The 19,630-nt window shown below is 48.0% G+C and overlaps 1 protein-coding gene and 1 pseudogene across 2 annotated transcripts; one reads left to right on the top strand and one right to left on the bottom strand.

Moving 5' to 3' along the window:
- Positions 1–1,180: 1,180 nt before the first annotated feature.
- On the bottom strand, positions 1,181–15,405 carry MUC20 (mucin 20, cell surface associated). Its single transcript, XM_080919525.1, has 5 exons — positions 15,303–15,405; positions 12,863–13,545; positions 11,089–12,214; positions 4,092–4,183; positions 1,181–1,302 (listed from the first exon to the last, which is right to left on the bottom strand). Exons 1-5 carry the CDS (start codon positions 15,379–15,381, stop codon positions 1,234–1,236), a joined length of 2,049 nt encoding a protein of 682 aa, XP_080775651.1. The 5' UTR covers positions 15,382–15,405; the 3' UTR covers positions 1,181–1,233.
- LOC308422571 (TAR DNA-binding protein 43-like) lies at positions 5,290–6,044 on the top strand (annotated as a pseudogene). Its single transcript has one exon. The product of its transcript is annotated as a TAR DNA-binding protein 43-like (transcript).
- Positions 15,406–19,630: the final 4,225 nt, after the last annotated feature.

Raw genomic sequence — 19,630 nt, 5'->3', positions numbered from 1 at the left:
ACAAACACCAAACACAGCAAACAAACACCAAACACACCAAACAAACACCAAACACACCAAACAAAACACCAAACACATCAAACAAACACCAAACACACCAAACAAACACCAAACACAGCAAACAAACACCAAACACACCAAACAAACACCAAACACAGCAAACAAACACCAAACACACCAAACAAACACCAAACACACCATCTTAAGAGTTTGAGTTATTTGCACTGACTCGATGAAACTCATTCCTGCCCCACACTGAGGTCACTAGGATGTCAGTTGAATGCACACACCCCCTTTACTCAGAGCAACCCCAAAGCTGTTTGATATTTTTATTAACTACTTTATATGGGGCAGCTTTTGTCTTTGTTTCAATGCTCAGGATTAAAAGGATTAAACCCAGTGTTTTGCTCCTGCTGAGAACTTGCTCCAAGACTGACCTGCATTCCCAACACACAAAGTACTGACTATGCGCAAGGACCTAAGGACATCACAATGGGCTAAGGATGTCCTTATAATTGAAGGACTCGGGTGACAAAGACAAATAAAAGAAATGCGTATTATATCAGGTATACCAAAGGAGAACGGCAGTCTGTATGTAGGGCGAGAAGGGCATTGTGGGTAGAATACATTGAGGAGGGGCAGAGGGAGGTGGGGAGGAGGCACTGAGCAGATGTGTGGAGAAGCCTTCTAAGGAGTCTGAACAATGTACACAAAGGCCCCGAGACCAGAGACCCGAGTGGGCTGGTACATCCAAGGAACAGCAGAGTCATGCGGCGGCTTCCAAAGAGCTGGCTTCCAGGCTAGAGAGGTGACTACAGACCGGTGCCCAGCCTCTGAAGGAAAGGTGACTACAGACCGGTGCCCAGCCTCTGAAGGAAACAGAAGAGTATGAAGCACAAGCCTGCCACATGTTAGAAAGAAGTCTCCAGCTAATGGAGAAGAGCACGGGTGAGTGATCAGGTCTCCCTTTACTGAAATACAATAACCAGTCAGAGGAGGTGAGGGACATCACTGGAAACAGGCCAGCCTCTCCCCTTGCACATACACTCAGGCATAAGTGGACCACGGTCACGTGGTCAGGCATGGGGGAGGGCTCTCCAGCCGGCTGACTTTCAAGGGAGCCTTCTGGGTCCATAGCGCAGAACCGTGGCCTTCGTCTGTTGGTAGCATCTGGGCCACAGGTGGCATCACTCTTCTGGCTCAGAGGCCATGCCTGGTTGCAGCCAGCCTTCTTCAGCTCCTCCTGATGCTCAGCAAGGACACCTGGACAAGTAGCATGTGGGTGTGCAGTTCACAGCGGAGCTGAAAAGCAGAATAACAGGTGAGGTGTCCAGCCTGTCTGCCCGGGGCCACCAAGGACAAGAGGGGGCAGTGGAGGGACACCCACAATGCTTCCTGGACCTCTCCTATGATGGAAAGAGCCACTTAAAACTCACAGCAGCCATGCACAGCGGGCGCTCTTCAGCTCATTCTCTAAGAGGTAAAGAGAGTGCGGAGTGAAGTAGCCAAACTCACACAGCTAACTAGAACCCAACCTCAGATCTGCCTGACTCCTGGGCCACTGGGCAGACCTCAACATAAATCAGTACACTAAATGAATTCCATAAAGGAGTAAAAGATAAAAAGGAATAAAATATAACAACAACAACAATAGAACCCGCAACAGTCCCACATGGCCTCACTCCTGTACCTCAGCTGCCTGACCTGACCCTGGGCTCCACGGTTGCTCTCCAACCTCAGACAAAGTCACTAGTTGAGGTGCCAGTTCTCCACTGTGGCCCCTCTCTCCCATGAGGACCTGCCACTTTCGATGTCTGTGACAGACAACTGTCATCTGTGTGTCCGACATCAAATGTTGATGCCTTGTGGACAGAAATCCTCATGAGGAGGGTACCAGTCGGCCTCCTTGTTTCTAAGAGAATCCGGAGAGCCAGATATCTATTTCCTCCTAATATCTCTGGTGATTGGTGGGCACAAGAGCCAAGTTTGGCCCGTGGATGCTCCTGCTCAGAACTTTGGCCTTGTAACCAGCAACCCAAAGACGATGTCCCAGTGGGCATTCACCTGTGACGGCTCACAGAGGAAGCATGACACCCGCTGACAGGGAGCAGAAGACAGAGCCCGGGAAGCATGTCCTCACACTTGTCAGAGCTGCCTTTCTGCTGCTCCATTGCTTCTGTGCATCTGGGCCCTTCCTCCTCTGTTTGCAAAGCAATGAGCTTTGCTTTTAAATACTCATCAATGTCGCTGTAATTCTCAGAAGTTCTAAGACCCGACCATCTAAGATCTGAAACAAACTAGATCCGGGGCCGGAGAGGTGGCCTAGTAGTTAAGAGCATGTGTTGCTCTTGTGGAGGACCTGGGTGGTTCACAATCATTGTTAACTCCAGTTCCAGAGAATTTGATACCCGTTGTGTGTCTCCAGGGGCACCAGGCACAGACACAGTGTACAGATAGATATACATGCAGGCAAAATGTCCATACACATAAAATAAACATAATGCATAGATGTGGGGGGTGCAGAGATATATTTACATTATGAAAAGAGAATAGAAAAAAAAATCAAAGGAGCCACACAAGACCAGAGAGTGACAGATGGCTGGCTTCTTTTGCTTCCCTGAGGGATCTTACCAGAAGGGATAACAGCAACTTCCACTCTGTAATGGCAACCACCTCCCTTGTCTATCCTGGTAGCAGGACTATATCCCTATCATAAAGCTGCTGGTCAGCCTCTCTTTAGGGTCCATTTCTTTACTATATGATATGGATCGTGAACTAATGTGACTCATTGAAAGGTGCCAGCTGAAGTCTGAGACGTTTGGCAGAGCAGGGTTGAGGCACCATTATCTTAGGTGGTGCACCAGAGCTGTTCTAGAATCACCTAGGAGAGTCTTAATGAGGCATTGTCTGGATCAGTTTAGCCTGTCTGTGTGAGTTTGCCTTAATAAGTCAGTTAATATGAGAAGATCTAGCCCACTATGAGGGGCACTTGGCTTGGGTTCTGGACTGTACTAGAGTGAAAAAGATAAGCATGTTTATATCCATTTCCTCCTCTGCTCTTGGCTGTGGGTGTGCTAAGACATGCTGTTTGAAGTTCCTGCTGATTTCACTTCCCTGCTGTGGTGGTTTGAATGAGAATGGCCCAGTAGGTTCAGATAATTGAATATTTGGCCCTTGGTGGAACTGTTTGGGAAGGATTAAGAGATCTGATGTGGCCTTGTTACAGGGATGTGTCACTGGCTTTTCTAAAGCCCTTGACATTCTCCACTAACTCCCTGCCTCATGTTGTTTCAGGATGTGAGCTCTCAGATACTACACAGTGCCACGCCTCCCTGTCTGCTTCCACGTTCCCTGCCATGATGGTCATGGATGCTCACCCTCTGAAACAGTAAGCATCCAACAAACTCATTCTTCTGTAAGTTGGCTTGATCATGGTGTCTCATCACAGCAACAGAATCCTAAGTTAGAAATAAACCCTTTCTACCACAAACTGACTTGTTAGGTTATTTTCTCCTTGAAAATAACATGAAACATGAAACATGAAACTAGGACCATGGCCTTCTCTGTTCAATGAGACCAGGTCTTCTCTGGACAGCATGTGCATTCGGGGAGAGGGAAGTAGTTTTGTGTGACTAGAGCTGCCATATGTATGGAGAAAGACTGTGAAGAATGAAAGGCACAGAGCTGAGAGAGACAGACTGTGTTTACACTGCTGGCTCCAGCCATATCCAAAGCTGGAAGTGTCACCTGACAACTTCTCAGAACTTGTCTTTTCCAAGTAAACTACCATGCCTTGATTCCTGCTGCTTGCAACCAACGTCTCTGCTTACTTTCCCATCAATATCATTGGCCTTTTCAAAGGCCAGAAGGCCTGCACTTCCAAGACCTGAAAAAATTGAATCTGGGGTAGGAAGATGTATTCACATCACAGAAAAAGGAACAGAAGGATTGAGAAACTTGGCAAGATCAAAGCCAGCCCTGAGCCCTGGTCAGCTCCAAATGCTCTTTCACAGAGTCATTGGCCTTCCAGGGAGTGCAGGTGCTCCCTGGAGTTCCCAAGAGACCTTCACTTACCCCTGGTGTACACATACCTGATACATCAGCTTCTCTCTGCTGATGTGCTCAGGGAGGTGCTTAGGGGAGGCCACGGTCAGCCGTACAAGGAGGAAGCCGCCGTCTTCACCTGAAGGTTAAGGAAAGACAGAGATGATGCAAACATAGCCGACTCATCTCCAGCCTGGGCCCCTTCTCCACACGTGTCTATACCCACTGGAAAATGTGTGTGTATCAGCAAACGGAACCAAGGACTCCCTTCCTGGAGTAATTATGCCTACCACAGTGCCCCCTGACCAGTGAGAGCAGTACACAGTGTCTTAGAGTACCCCATATTTGAAAAGACCAAAGAGAAGATCAAGGAAGAGAAAATGGAAGGGGATCTAGAATGTTCTGAAGGCCTGGAGACCCTGGGTGAGTCAGTCAAAGAGGATCCTGGGCAGAAAGAGTGCTGGAGAGGGTTGTCCTCGAAGGGTTGCCCTGAAAGAATGCTGTGGAGGGGCTGTCCCACCGAGGGGTGCCCTGAGCTGGGTTCTGTGCTCCCAGCAGTAAATTGGTAGTGTCAGGAGGGCTCTAGCTGAGCCTTTCTGCCTTTCCAACTCTAGCAGAAAGTTCTCTTTTTTTGAGACAGGCTCATTGTCTCAAAACAGGCTGTCCTTCAAGTCACTCTATAGCCCAGACTGGCTTCAAACTCACAGAGATCTACCTACCTGCCTCTGTCTCTGCCTCTCTCTGCCTCTGCCTCCAAAGTGCTGGGCTTAAAGGCATGTGCCACACTACAGTCTTCTAAATTCTACCTTTTATCTTAAGGGAAACATAAACCCTCTAGCTTCATTTACTTCAGTTGACTTTTCGAATGGCTGATTATGGACATCATGGAGCTGAGTGTCATGACTTGGTCTCTCAGCCCACTGTAGACACTTGTGACTTCGGTTTTGCTGACATCGGTTGAGTATGTTACCCTTCCCAGCTCAGAGGTTACTTTGGCTAAAAGCACTGACTGCTTGGATCTGTAGATGTCTGACGAGTCCCTAAGACAAGAGGAAAATGCTTGACACCTCTGCCTCTGCGTTATATATGTCTCTGCTGCTGCCTTAACCTCCGGGCCAGGTTTCTGCTCAACTTTAAACGATTGGTATCAACCATTTAAGAGCTGTTTCCTGTTGTTGGATTCCTTCCCGTCCACGGTTCTTCATTGCGCTTCTTAGCAGCGGCCAAGTGGAGATTTAAACAAAGATGTCTGAATCTATTCGGGTAACAGAAGATGAGGACAATGAGCCTCAGAAATGCCATCATAAGACAATGGGACAGTGCTGCTGTCTACAGCTACAGCCCAGTCTCCAGGGGCGTGTGGCCTGTGCTACCCGAATCCAGTGTGTCAGTGTCTGAGAGGCATCCGGCTGGTGGAAGGAATTCTGCACGCCCCAGATGCTAGCTGGGACAATCTGGTATATGCTGCCAACTCTCTCAAGGATAAGAAAAGGAAAATGGATGAGGCAGATGCCTCCTCGGTAGTGAGGGTGAAAAGAGCAGTCCAGAAAATGTGTGACCTCATAGCGTTGGGTCTCCCCTGGAAAACATCAGAGCAGGCTCTGAGACTATGTCAGTACTTTTGGGGAGGTTCTTATGGTCCAGGTCAAGAAAGATCTTAAAACTGGTCACTCGAAAGGGTTTGGCTTTGTTAGATTTATGGGATATGAAATTAATGTCACAGTGACATATGGGGCGATGGTGTGACTGTAAACTTCCAAATTCTAAGCAAAGCCCAGATGAGCCTTTGGGAGGCAGAAAGGTGTCTGTTGGACGTTGTACAGAGGACATGGCTGCTGAAGGGCTTCAGCAGTGATTCTGTCGGTGTGGAGAAGTGGTAGATGTCTTCATTCCCAAACCATCCGAGCTTTGTTACCCTTGCAGATGATACAGTTGTGCAGTGTCTTTGTGGAGGGGATTTGATCATTACAGGACTCAGCATGTGTGAAAGTACAATATGAAGCCTTCATTGGATCTCTGCGGTTCCTCTCCCTGCAGATGTTTATGGAAGAAGCACTTCATTGAAAGTAGTGCTGTAAAAATTCTGCCTCAGGACGACTTCTGTCCACACGCTTTCTCACCCAAGAACTCTCACCATCCCACTACACACGCTGCATCTCTGATGGTGGGTGTTCCACTTTTATCCGCTACTCTTCATCCCGTGGAGTCGTATCACCACTGTGAATGCAAGGCCGTGATGATGGGACCAGAGGGCTGTTTGAACTTTTGAAACCTTGGGTGGGATTGATGGTGGTAACGAGGCATGAAAGGCTAGTATGAGCGAGAGAAGGAGAGAGCTTGGTGGTGGAAAATGGCTATCTCTCAACTTGGAGAGATGTGTCACTCAACCCTGTGGCTTTGGTGAGAGAATGGGCAGAGAACACTGAAAGCAAATAACGCCCGGATGTTTTTGCACCAAAGGGCATCCACATCTGTTGGAAGACCTTGAGTTTTGTGCTTCAGAAACCCACATGAGTTGAATGTGTTAAGTGAGATACTTGTACTTCCCTACCCCTCTGTCAACTGCTGTGAATGCTGTTTGGTTTGTGTTCTCCTCGGTTACTGTGGGGAATGAGCTGAAGCCGAGGGGCTGCAAACACGGACTGAGCCTGTGGTGTGCTTTGCAGGAGAACTTGGAAGCAGAGTTAGTGAGCTCAGGTGTCTCAAAGAAGGGTGGAAGTTCTCACGCGTCTGTTAGCTGCTCATAAGAATGCTGTTTGCTGCAGCTCTGTGTCCTGTGCTTAGATGCTTCTTTCTAAGAGTTGCCACAGTTGAAAACTCTTAAATAAAACAGATTTAAATTTAAAAAGAACCTGTTTCCTATGAAACTACCACAAAGTTGATTTATCTCACATTTACCTCATGCTCTCCCCTGTAGGCTAAGGGAACCGGATAAGAGGGACTAAGAGAGTAGGGCAGCTGGCTCAGCTCCTAAAAGTCTCCAAGAATCCGTTCCGTCTTTTTTCTCATACCCTCTCCTTCATCCCTCCTTAGGAAGCCCTCCAGGATATGTGAGAGCCCCAAGATAATCTTTTTCCTCCCCTCAACAATTTGTCCTTAAATCATTAGCTTTTTGGGGTGATAGAAACAAGTGCTGGTGAGCCAGGAATCTTTTTTTTTTCCCCTCACAGCTAATTCTGAGCATGTTTCCTCTGGGTTAGTCATGATGGCCAATGGTTCAGATACAAGTTCAACTCTGAATATCCAGCCCTCATATGAGGATACGGGAGTCTCACCAGGCTTTGAGATCCTACGAGGCACAACCTCTCCCTAAGGTTACACAAGAGGTGGGACTCCCATGGTGTGGTGCTGAGCCATCTGGGCTCCAGCATACAGGCAAGAACAATATGTTGTTTCACCATGATGCACTGGACAGAATCTATGACAGCCCTTGTTATTTGGGGAGAACAGAAACAAACATTACATTTCTTGAGAGAAAAAAAATTGTGACAGCTAGCCAGTGCTAGGCCAGGATTCCTAAGTTAGCTCCAGCAGCCTACAGGACCATTTGTTTCTCTAGAGAACTTTCCCGAGACTCCCTGAGCTGGCACTGACTGTTTTTGTGCCTGGTAGTTACTGAACCAAGGAAATTGATAATCTGTGAGGTTGTGGATTTGAAATTTAAATAAGGCAAATCTCCTTAAAATGTGTACTTCCAAATCTCTCCCAGTCTTCCAAGTGGTTCAGTGGATAAAGAAGCTGGCAGAGCAAGATGGCTGACCTGGGTATAACCTCTGAAACCCATGTAAGTGAGGAAGAAAAGAAATGATATCGTGCACCATGACACATGAATTCCTGCTCCTACCATACATGCGCATGTACAGGTGTTCACGTGCACATGCTCCTTCATGCATGCACACACACACATTACTCATACACTCATACACATACACTCACACACACATACACACACACACACACACACAAACATCACACTCACACACGTACACACAACACTCACACACATACATACTCACATACATCCACACAATACACACACTCACAAACACCACACCCATACATACACTTAGGCACACACACATACTCACACCACACACATACACACACACACACACACCAATAATGATGATGATAAGAAAGAGAAGAAGGAGAAGAGAGATAGACAGAAAGAGGGGGAGAGAAGGAAATTAAACTGAAGAGAATTTCCCTCCTCTCCAAGGCACCCTCTTTGTGTGATGGAGCCATTTATGGTCCATCCCGCATCCACTCTTACTCGTTTGGTTAACAGAGTTCTCTGTGGGAGTGGGAACAGCTAGAGGACTTGTGCTTAGAACCCGAGAGCCAGTCTTTGTGTGTGATTTCATCCTTGGCTTTCAGAATTGGATTCTCCCATCAACCCATAAGGAAAGGCCCACTGAGGCAAGCATTGAGGCCAACTATGAGAATGGACCCACAGGGAGGAAAAAGCTGTTTTTTTAACACCACCTGGCCTTAATGTCCTTTAGAACTTGGTTGGGGAAGAAATTTCTGAAAATGGTGCTAAAAAATAGCATTGGGCAGAACTCAGTTCAAACACGCCAACATAAATTGCCCTTGGAATTCCTAGACATTTCTTTGACTGAGTGTCTGCAGCTACTCCATTCTTGGGCAAAGGTTTCATTTGCAGCTTATAAACATTGATTGAGCTCATGATGGCATCTGTCCCTATCAGCAGTCTCTCCCTGTGCCAAGGAGACTGACTCATTCCCCTCCTCTGGAGTTGTAGTAGTGTTTGTCAGCTTGACACAGGCCTGGACACACCCGGGAGGGGGGTAATCTTCCTGAGGAAATGCCTCCATCAGAGTGCCCTGTGGGCATGTCTGTAGGGCATTTTCTTGATTACTAATTGATGTAGAATGGTCAAGCCTACTGTGGGCAGTGCCATCCCTGGGCAGGTGGGCCTGGGGTATATAAGAAAGCCAACCGAGAGAACCAGGAGAAGCTAGCCAACAAGGAAAACAAATCTCTTCCTCCCCAACTTGCTCTTGGTCCAGAGCATGTGGTGAATTCACTTTGGGGTTCTGCTACTGACTGTGAAGCGCTTTTATATTGATGTTGTCTAGAACAAAACAGACTCTCAATTGTGAGTAATTTTTTGTTTTAATTTCTGTTTTTGATAGGGTCTTACTACGTAGATCAAGCTGGCTTCTGTTCACAGTCCTTCTGCTTGTGCCTCCTGAGTGCTGGTTTGCAGGCCAGGGATACCATGCCTGAAGGTACAGCATGGGTACGGATAGAGTTGACAGAGTGAAAGAGATAATGGAGGTAGAGACCAAATAAAAGGTGAGAGATGGACATAGAAATAGAGGCAGAGATGATGGAGGCAAAGGTAACAGAGATAGAGAGATCAAGACTGAGAGAGATGATGGAGGCAGAGATGACAGAGACAACGGAGACAAAGATGTTGGAGACAGAGATGATGGAGGCAGAGATGATAGAGGTGACAGAGAGATAGGGATGACAGAGATGATGGAGGCAGACATGGCGGGGGTGACACAGAGAGACAGAGATGTTGGAGACAGAGATGGCAGAGGTGACACAGAGAGATAAAGATGACAGAGATAATGGAGGCGACACAGAGAGATATAGATGGCAGAGAGAGATGACAGAGACAGAGATGGCAGGGGTGACACAGAGATAGAGATGACAGATGATGAAGATAGAGATGGTGGGGGTGACACAAAGAGATGGAAATGATAAAGAAATTTTTTCAGAGCATGAAGTCAATGTAGGGGTTCAGGCACACGCACAGTGTCAAGCGCTCCATCACTGAGTTATATCCTCAACTCATGATTAACATCTTAATTTTTCTTGCCCAAAAAGGTAGAACAAGGCAAAGATACTCAGGAATGAACCACAGGGAAGGATAAGCCACAGAGGTAGATGCTCCAGCTGAGAGATGCTGACAGTGAGCTTCTCTGAGAAGTTTCTGTTTCAGAAACGAAGGTTTAAACTCCCCGAATGTTTTTGTTGGTTTGTCTAAAGTCTCTCTTTATGATGTCAAACACAGCAAATATGGCCACTAAGCCCCATTTGCAAGCCCTGCACATGCTTACAGGGCAGCAATTTGGACAAGTTTGCACATTCTTTCCTCTGTGTGAGCATTGCTGACTAGAGGCTTGAATAACATAACAGATTTCACCTGAGGCACAGTAGCTACCCGATAGTTAACTTCATAGAAATTAGAGTGGGAATTGGTGCTCATCTATTACAGCCACCCTCTAGGCAAGGTGAAGAAACCTGGGCTCAGAGGAGAGGTCTCTCAGGTTAAAGCATGGCCAAGATCTCAAGCACTTCTGGAAAACACAGTTTCACACTCATCACACACATCATGACATCACATATCATCACTACATGATATATACATCACACTATACCACACATGCATCATATATACATCACTACATCACACATACATCACTACATCACATATACATCACTACATCATATATACATCACTACATCACATATACATCACTACATCACACATACATCACTACATCACATATAGATTACTACATCACATATACATCACATATATATCACTACATCACATATGCATCACTACACCATATATAAATCACTACATCATATATACATCACTACATCACACATACATCACTACATCATATATAGATTACTAATCATATATACATCACTACATCATATATACATCACTACATCACACATACATCACTACATCACACATACATCACTACATCATATATACAATACTACATCACATATACATCACTACATCACATATATACCACATATATATATCACATATCACAACATCACATGCATCACTTTATCACACACACATCACTACATCACACATATATCACTACATCACATACACATATTAGCTACTTTTTACCAACCCACCATGAGATCATGAAATGTCAGGAAGGGGTGCAATATTGACCTTTAGCTCTTTCTTTCCTCTCAACTCTTTAAGGATACTCCAAATATCCAAAATTCTCTCGTGGGAGTTCCGCTTACCTGGATCATGTGTTGTGTTTTTTCTTGTCCAAGCAGTGGATGCAGGATTCGTCGGAGGCTTCGGTGAGGCTGTGGTATTGGTTAAGGTGATGTTTGGATTTTTGCTGGTGCTAGCTGTAGTTGAATAGCTAAAAGAAGGGGGGTGACTCCCGGTGAGAAAGGAACTGCTGGTTGTCTTGTCTGTGGTTAAAGTCTCCGAGGTGATAGAGCTCTTGCTAGTGGCCACTGCTGGGAGACTGCTGTCTGGAGCTGTGGCACTCACGGAGGAGGTTACTTCTCCCATCGATCCAGCAACCGTAGGGACTGTAATGGTGCCCAAGGCCTCAGTGTGGCTTTGTGTCTCAATAGAGAGTGCCGAAGTGTCCTCCAGTGGGTTTCTTCTAACTGTCACCCAGGTTCCACCAGAGGTAAGAGTCTGGGTCTCTGCTGGTCCGTTTTCTGTGATTCCACTAGTGGAAAGTGTACCTTCAAGGGTGGTGGTCAGGGCCGGGGTGCTGGTGGTTGACAGGCTCCTAGATGAGCTTGTGGTCTTAGCAATAATTGGTTTTGCCTCAGTGGGTGGAGGCAACATTAACGTTTCAGGTACAGACAAGGGTGCCATCACTTCTGTAGGGCTGTGGCTCTCGTCTGGGATCCCAGAGATGGTGACAGTTGTTTCTATTTCTGTGATGCAGGTGGCGAGTTTAATATGGGTGATACTAAAGGTAACCAAGCCCTTGGCTGGAGTTGCATTGTCTGGTCCCAGGTCCCGTGTGCTGCCGAGGACCCCAGCTGTGCTGTCAGAGGAGGAGCGGCTCTCAGAAGACAGATGCTCCACTTCCGTGGAGGTGTGTGCCAAAGTCAGGAGGTCAGCTGTGATCTTCTTTGCCTCTTCAGAGCTATCATCGGGGCAAAGGGTGTCAAAGATGGCTTCTATGGGGTCACTCACCGCGCCAGTTTTGACAGTGCTCATCCCAGTTCTGGGGCTCTCTCTTGGTGCCAATGTCTCTGTAGGGATGGTGTGCGCAACCGTGAAGTTGGAAGGCATTCTTATCAAAAGAGTTCTAGTCTCTGCTCCAGAGAAAATGGTCTGGGTCTTTAGGGTCAATTCGACAGGCAAAATGGTCTGCTTCCCCAGGGAAGATGGCTCAGGGGAAGTGGTCAGGGATGATGCAGGGGAAGTGGTCAGGGATGGTGCAGGGGAAGTGGACAGAGATGGTGCAGGGGAAGTGGACAGAGATGGTGCAGGGGAAGTGGTCAGGGATGGTGCAGGGGAAGTGGTCAGGGATGGTGCAGGGAAAGTGGTCAGGGATGGTGCAGGGGAAGTGGACAGAGATGGTGCAGGGGAAGTGGTCAGAGATGGTGCAGGGGAAGTGGTCAGGGATGATGCAGGGGAAGTGGTCAGAGATGGTGCAGGGGAAGTGGACAGAGATGGTGCAGGGAAAGTGGACAGAGATGGTGCAGGGGAAGTGGTCAGGAATGGTGCAGGGGAAGTGGACAGAGATGGTGCAGGGAAAGTGGACAGAGATGGTGCAGGGGAAGTGGTTGGAGATGATGCAGGGGAAGTGGACAGAGATGATGCAGGGGAAGTGGTCAGGGATGGTGCAGGGGAAGTGGTCAGGGATGGTGCAGGGGAAGTGGACAGAGATGGTGCAGGGGAAGTGGTCAGAGATGGTGCAGGGGAAGTGGTCAGAGATGGTGCAGGGGAAGTGGTCAGGGATGATGCAGGGGAAGTGGTCAGAGATGGTGCAGGGGAAGTGGTCAGAGATGGTGCAGGGGAAGTGGACAGAGATGGTGCAGGGGAAGTGGTCAGGGATGGTGCAGGGGAAGTGGACAGAGATGGTGCAGGGGAAGTGGTTGGAGATGATGCAGGGGAAGTGGTCAGAGATGGTGCAGGGGAAGTGGTCAGGGATGATGCAGGGGAAGTGGTCAGAGATGGTGCAGGGGAAGTGGTCAGAGATGGTGCAGGGGAAGTGGACAGAGATGGTGCAGGGGAAGTGGTCAGGGATGGTGCAGGGGAAGTGGACAGAGATGGTGCAGGGGAAGTGGTTGGAGATGATGCAGGGGAAGTGGACAGAGATGGTGCAGGGGAAGTGGTCAGGGATGGTGCAGGGGAAGTGGTCAGAGAATCTAGGGATGATGCTGTTGGGGAGGTGGTCTGGATATTTAGAGTTGACACGTTAGGAGAGGTGGCCTGGGTCTCTAGAGATGCTGCTGCAGGAGTGGCGGTATGTGTCTTCCTGGTCTTTGTTACAGAAGAGATCTGGGTCCCTCTGGAACTGACTTCTGAATGGGTACTGGCTGCGATTAAGGCATTAGAAGCAGTTTCAGTGCTGAGAGTTTCTGTGTCTACAGGAACATTCTGAGTCAGGTTGGTGGTCTGGGAAGTTCTCTCTGAGCTGGGTCTGGCCCTTTGAGTGAAGGCAGGCACTTCCGTGCTGTTGGTTGTCCCCAAAGGAACTGATCTAATGCTGAGGCCTGCGTTGGGTGAGAACAACTAGGTGAGTTCCAGACTTCAAGGTTTATGCCCTGGGTGCTATTAGAGGGTTATCGTCTATAGAAACATAAAGGATAAAGGCAGAACAGAGGAGCCAAAGCCTTCGTGGCAGCCCTGATGACACGCTGCCCAACTAGTGCTCTCTGAAGTCCTGACAACTGCCCCCCCCCCGTCCTAAAGGATCCCAGGTGATCACTGCTCTGCAGCTCAGCCTCGGCACTGATGAAGGTAGGAAAGAAGACAGCAATCCTCCTGAGCCAAGTACTGCAGAACCAGGACTTCTGAGAACTTTCTGAGGAAACCTAGTCAATCTCCCATGAGTGGTTTGCTCATGCTCCCCACAAGTTTTTCCCCATAGAAGTATGCTCTTCATACTTTAGAGATAACTGGGAAGACAGGGAGAGGAGCCTCCAGCATGAATGAAATATGTCCCAGGAAAGCAAGTGGTCCAGGAGCTGAAGCCAGCTCACTTGGGTGCAATGATTAGTGGGTGTGCATGCACACACACACATACACACACACACATACACACACACATACACACACACATACACACACACATACACACACACATACACACATACACACACACATACACACACATACATACACACATACATACACACACATACACACATACATACACACACACACACATGCTAGGTACTTCTGAATTCTCTCTCAATCTTTTTCTCTCGACCTCTGTCTGTCTGTCTGTCTGTCTGTCTGTCTGTCTCTCTCTCTCTCTCTCTCTCTCTCTCTGTGTGTGTGTGTGTGTGTGTGTGTGTGTGTGTGTGTGTGTGTGTGTGTAGCTAAACTCTGGGTTTGACTGAGAGGTCAAGGAGTAAGGTGAGAAAGCCTTCAAGGATGAGTCTCAAAATCAATCTCGGGCCTATACACACACATTGTACAAATATTCACACACAATCCAACACATGTGGATCCATACATATGTAAAAACATTTCTCTTTCATATACAGACATAGAAAATGGAAAATGAAAAAATTAATAAAGTCTATATAGCAAGCTCCATGCACTCAGAGCCCTGTGTCAAAACTAACTAAATACTAATTGATTGATTTATAAATTTTGTCAATAAACTTAAAATGGAATTTTAAAAGTAACACCTACTATGACATGTCAGTGTGTGGTCTTTGCTGTAGCAGTCCCCATGCTATGGGGACACGGACACCAGGGGCCGTACATGGGAGAGACAGGATAAATGAGAAGTCTCCGTAGAACGCTGTTCAGTTTTACTGTGAATCTACAGTTAGCCTGAACATTATCTGTTTTCAAGTGTGTGTGAAGAGTTTGGCACAGTGCCTGTTAGTGACAGATCACTGTTAACTCCTGTCTTTTAGAAAAGCCTGCCTCTCTCAGAATCTCCCTGTCCAAGCAGTCTGTGACAAACTTTTTATTCAAAAGGCAAATTTCAAAGAACAGCTGGACTGGGCAGCAAAGGTGGGTGAACCAGAGCTTCCTTAGGCTAGATTCTTCTGTTCACAGGGTAATGATCACAGGCTGGCAACCCACCCCCGGCACCCCACTATCCCGTGACTAAAGACTAGCTCCCAGACTCCCTTACAGTGATGACTGCTGTCCCCCACACTCCTCTATTCTCAGGCCATTGATACAATTAACCAAAAACGTCTCCCTTGCCCACAAAGGGCTGTGTTTGCCCACACTGACACCCAGCGCTCCACCAGGGAGGAGCCCCAGGGGCTGTCCTGTTCCTTACCTGGAGAGTTCACACTGGCTTCAGCCTTCCAGTAGAAGACAAGGAGAGGTACAGCCAGGCCCCAGACGGAGCCCATCATGTCTGACTGACCACACCGCTGGCTGCCAGACCTGCCTGCTGTGTCTCCTCACCACCCTTTCCTGCTTCCTCAGTCCAGGGAGGAGGGGCAGCCAACTGCCCAGACACGACTGGATAGGTTCCAGGATCCAGCCAGGTGACCACAAATGTGCAGGCTGACAGCAGGCTCATGGTCTCACTCCCCACCCCCACCCCCTTGCCTGGCAGCCTTGCCTCTCTGATTGATACAGCTTCAATTCTATTGTGAAATCCTCTCCTGTCCCTGAGAAGGGGATGAGAGAGATGGTGTTTACCCCCACTCACCCAAACCTGGGGTCCGGGCTTCATGGGCAGACTTGAGTTTCTTTGCTGAACCAAGATTTTATAGGTTCTAGGGACCAAAGGCGAATAAGAGAACATTTCTGAGCCTCAACTTCTTGATCTGTGAAATGGACACACTGACTCAGGATACCACCAAAGTTCTTTCACAGTGCCTCCTGCACACTGCTGGTGTTCAGAGAAAATTCATCCATCTCAGTAGCTCCGGATATAAGTGGGCGCCCTCAGCCTCGACCAGTGGATGTGAATGTTCCTGTGTGGTCTTAGAGGGGTAGTGTACCCTCTCTGGACCTCAGTCAAGAAGAGTTCTGAGGGTTTCTTGATCCAGTAGTCTGAGATTGGCTGCTGGATATGTGACAGAATCATCTAGAACTTTACTGGGCACTGAGGTGATAGGCTGTCCCACCTGGGAGGAAGAGCTGTTATCACGGGGTATGTCAGCCTCTTCAGAAGGGGCCAATGGAATCTGTGTGAAGAAACCTGCCGCTTGGAGTTGAGGGTCTTGGGGAGCAGTCTCAGGAACACACTTCCCTTCTCCCGCTCACACTCAGCTCTCTACTCGGGGACCTGCATTTGGAGAGACCTTGCCATGCCACGTCCCCATGTGAAACCCTTAAGGATGTGGTGGGAACACTGAAGGAGGGCAGGTCCTCTGGGCCGTCTTCTACCCTCTCACGCAGCACCCCTGCCAGGACAGGGGCTTCCTCATTCCAGGGGTGGGCAGCTCCCTACCTTTGAGCTTACTCTACTGACCAGTGCCCAGATGCCCTTTTCACCCCAACAAGGAATTCCCCATTGCGTTTCCTCTTCCACCTGCATTAGCCAACAGCTCTCCACACTTGCAAATGAAGAGAGAAAAACCAAACAGAAAACCCCTAAAAAGATGTGGGCCAGCTCCTGTGGAATGAATTTATAGTCTTAGCTAGCCTATATAAAGACACACAATCCAGGTATTTTATTTACAAGCTGTAAGGCTAGATTGGACAGGTTTGGAGCTATATTAACTTATTCCCTAGCTATAAAGTCTCTTGTTACTTGATGTTTCTCCTGGCCACATGCTCATGGTCCATGACCTCTCGTGGTGGCCTCCTCCACCTCCGTCTTCTTTCTTTTTCTCCCTCTCCCTGAAACCCCCTCACTTGATCCCAAGCCCCACCTCTCTCCCTTGAACTGCCCAATCACAGGCTCTAGCCTTTTTTGGAGCAGTTGAATTGTGGAGAAGGTTCACAAGGATCACTTGCTGTACATGAGCATCTGCTCATCACATCTTGAGAAGCCAGCATTTAGCATGAGAATAGCATCAGACCAACCCACTACAAGTTTCTTCTTTATTCAGGGTTACTTCCGAACCTTGCTGGTGGACAGCCGCTCTGAGGACCATCACAAACTTCACTCGAAAGTCCTTGGCCCATTTCTTCACAGCCTAGCTCAGCTCTCGCCCTGAATTAGTACGAGGCACAAATCTCACTACATAAACAAGCACATGCTTCTTATATGTCAGACATACGTCCTGGAGGAAAACAGACAGGGCTACAGGTTTATGCACACCGAAGAGCCACCGGGGCCGGAGTCACAGGAGCATAAGAGATGGGGGCGGGGAATGGCAGAATGGTGGGGGGAGGGGAACAGGGATTTTTGTAGGCATCTGAGGCTTTACTCTATCAAAATATGAACTACAATAGAGTTTTTAAATGTCTTCAGTGGCTTTAGCTGAGCTCTGGCTCCGTCCCATAAGACAGAATGAGTGTCGGTTCTGTGTGCTGAGCCGGCAATGCAGAGTGCAGAACAGGGCCTGGGTGGGGTTTGCAGGATAGGGCCTGGCCCCTGGTGGGTGGGGTTTGCCCCCAGCACTGCAAGAAAAGTAAAAGCAAAAGCAAATAGTGACTGGGTGACTTCAAGTCCACTCTCCTAGTAAGGTGGGAACTGGAAAATAGACAATTACTGACTGGTTACTATCAGGTCCCTTTTTGGTAAGAGCTAAATAAAAGGGACTTTTCCATCACCTGGTCTCAAAATCCTGCAATCGACTCTCTTCTGACTTTTGAGTGTGAGACTCAGTGACTGTCTCCATCTGGCCTGTTAGCCTCTCTCGGAACCTTCCTTCTTCAAGACAATGGTGTCCTCTCTGCGTTTTAACTTGATGAGAGCAAGTGAGCTTTTGGTGTCCCTGGAGAGCTTGGAGCAAAGTGATGGACCCTAACTCGGGGTCCAGAATGCCAGACAGTGTGAACCCCGGCAGCTCTGTTGCAAACAGCACAGCAACTAGGAGTTAGGTGTCCTTGCCCCACTGCAGACATGACGTGGGGTGGTGGGAAGGAGAGACCTGGGGAAGCTCTCTGATCACCGATACGTTTTGAAAGTAGAGACGGAGATCAATTCAGCTTGCCCAATATGGAGTATCGGGGTGGAGCCAAGGATGGGCGCAGGATCTAGGATTCTGAAGCCATCCTGAGTTAGGCTCAGCTCTCCTATTCTCTGCTCCCCACAAAACCCACATACATTGTAGGGGTGACTCTGACTTGGGACAAGGCCTAATTGACTTAGCAAAAATGTCCTGGAAATGCACAGTCATCCGTGGGCTAGACAAGGGTCTGGTCCTAGTTTGCACAGCTGACTTGTTTTGGGTTTCATATCTCCACTGTCTCCTTTTACCATCTTGGGTCCACGAGCTGGGGCTTGTGCGTCCCCTGAGGAGGGGACAAGCTTTGTTTACAGGTGCACTGCATGTGTGTGCTTGGTAGAAAAGGCTCACCACATAGCTGAACTGAAATGTTTATATACCAAACTTACCAATGGGCACAGGGTTTTCAGCAGCAATGGGAACGCGGACAGCCGCTGTAAGCTTTGTTATGTTCACAGGATGGACAGTCTGTCTCCAAAGCAGATGGAGTAGCAGGAAATTATGATAACCCTGCATTTCGAAGGGGATCTGTCTTAACCAGATAAGTTAGGGCACGATATTGCCTGGCCTCCAATATTTTCGCTTAAAAAATAAGCAAAAACAAAAAAACTTTATGTAGGGCTATGGAGGTGGCTCGGTGTGTAGAGCGCTGCCTTTGAGGTGACAGATTGAATCTGATCCCCCCAAACCCTCAGAAAAATGTTAGGTGGGGTGGTGTGTACGTGCTGTCTGAGGAGGCAAAGGCAGAAGGATCCTCGGACTCACTGGCCAGATAGCCTAGCCTAACCGCTGAGCTCCGGCCTAACCGCTGAGCTCCGGCCTAACCGCTGAGCTCCGGCCTAACCGCTGAGCTCCGGCCTAACCGCTGAGCTCTAGGCCTGGGAGAGATCCTGTCTCAAAGGAATGAACAGTGTCCATCTGAGATTGTCCTCTGGCCTTCAAATGAATGTGCATACGTGTGCACATGCACCTATACATTCACACACACACACATTCTCTCTCTCTCTCTCTCTCTCTCTCTCTCTCTCTCTCTCTCTTTCTCATACACTAAAAAAATAAATAATAATAATAAATAAATAAAACGTCTTCTTGCCACCTGTCAGGGTTCTGTGAGAATTCCACAAGTCCTGCACGTTGTGTTAGCACAGACCGTGTGCAGAACAATGTCTCGGAAGCTGGCATGTAAGGATAGCAGATTCAAGACTGGTCTGGGCTAGAATGAGTTCAATGACTGCCCCGGCAATTTAGGAAGACCTCGTCTGGAAGTCAAAGTTGGAAACGGAATTGGAGCTTATAGCTCAGTGGTAGAGAGTGTGCCTGTGTGAAGCCTTAGGTTCCATCACTAAGTTCACACAAAATAATAAACAGGCTCCGTGTGTGGCTCCTCACTCAGTCACCATACACAAGTTCTGGGCCGTGTAAATGGGATTGTGCACACGCTTCTCAGGATGTTTCAACACACTTCTTATTTTGTTCAACATTATGTCCGTGAGGTTCACCAGAGTGCTGATGTATGACCACGCTTTATCCT

Source organism: Micromys minutus (assembly GCF_963924665.1).
Source record: "Micromys minutus genome assembly, chromosome: 7".
Classification (NCBI taxonomy): domain Eukaryota; kingdom Metazoa; phylum Chordata; class Mammalia; order Rodentia; family Muridae; genus Micromys; species Micromys minutus.
This window is presented reverse-complemented; position numbering and strand designations above follow the sequence as displayed.

What these genes read in the sequence shown, in the direction of transcription:
- MUC20 (XM_080919525.1), bottom strand. Translation starts at nt 15,381, where the DNA reads ATGATGGGCTCCGTCTGGGGCCTGGCTGTACCTCTCCTTGTCTTCTAC. An exon ending in CCCTGACCACTTCCCCTGCA is followed by an intron (nt 12,215 to 12,862) that starts CCATCTCTGTCC and finishes ACTTCCCCTGAG; the next exon opens with CCATCTTCCCTGGGGAAGCA. An exon ending in GAGAGAAGCTGATGTATCAG is followed by an intron (nt 1,303 to 4,091) that starts GTATGTGTACAC and finishes TCTGCTTTTCAG; the next exon opens with CTCCGCTGTGAACTGCACAC.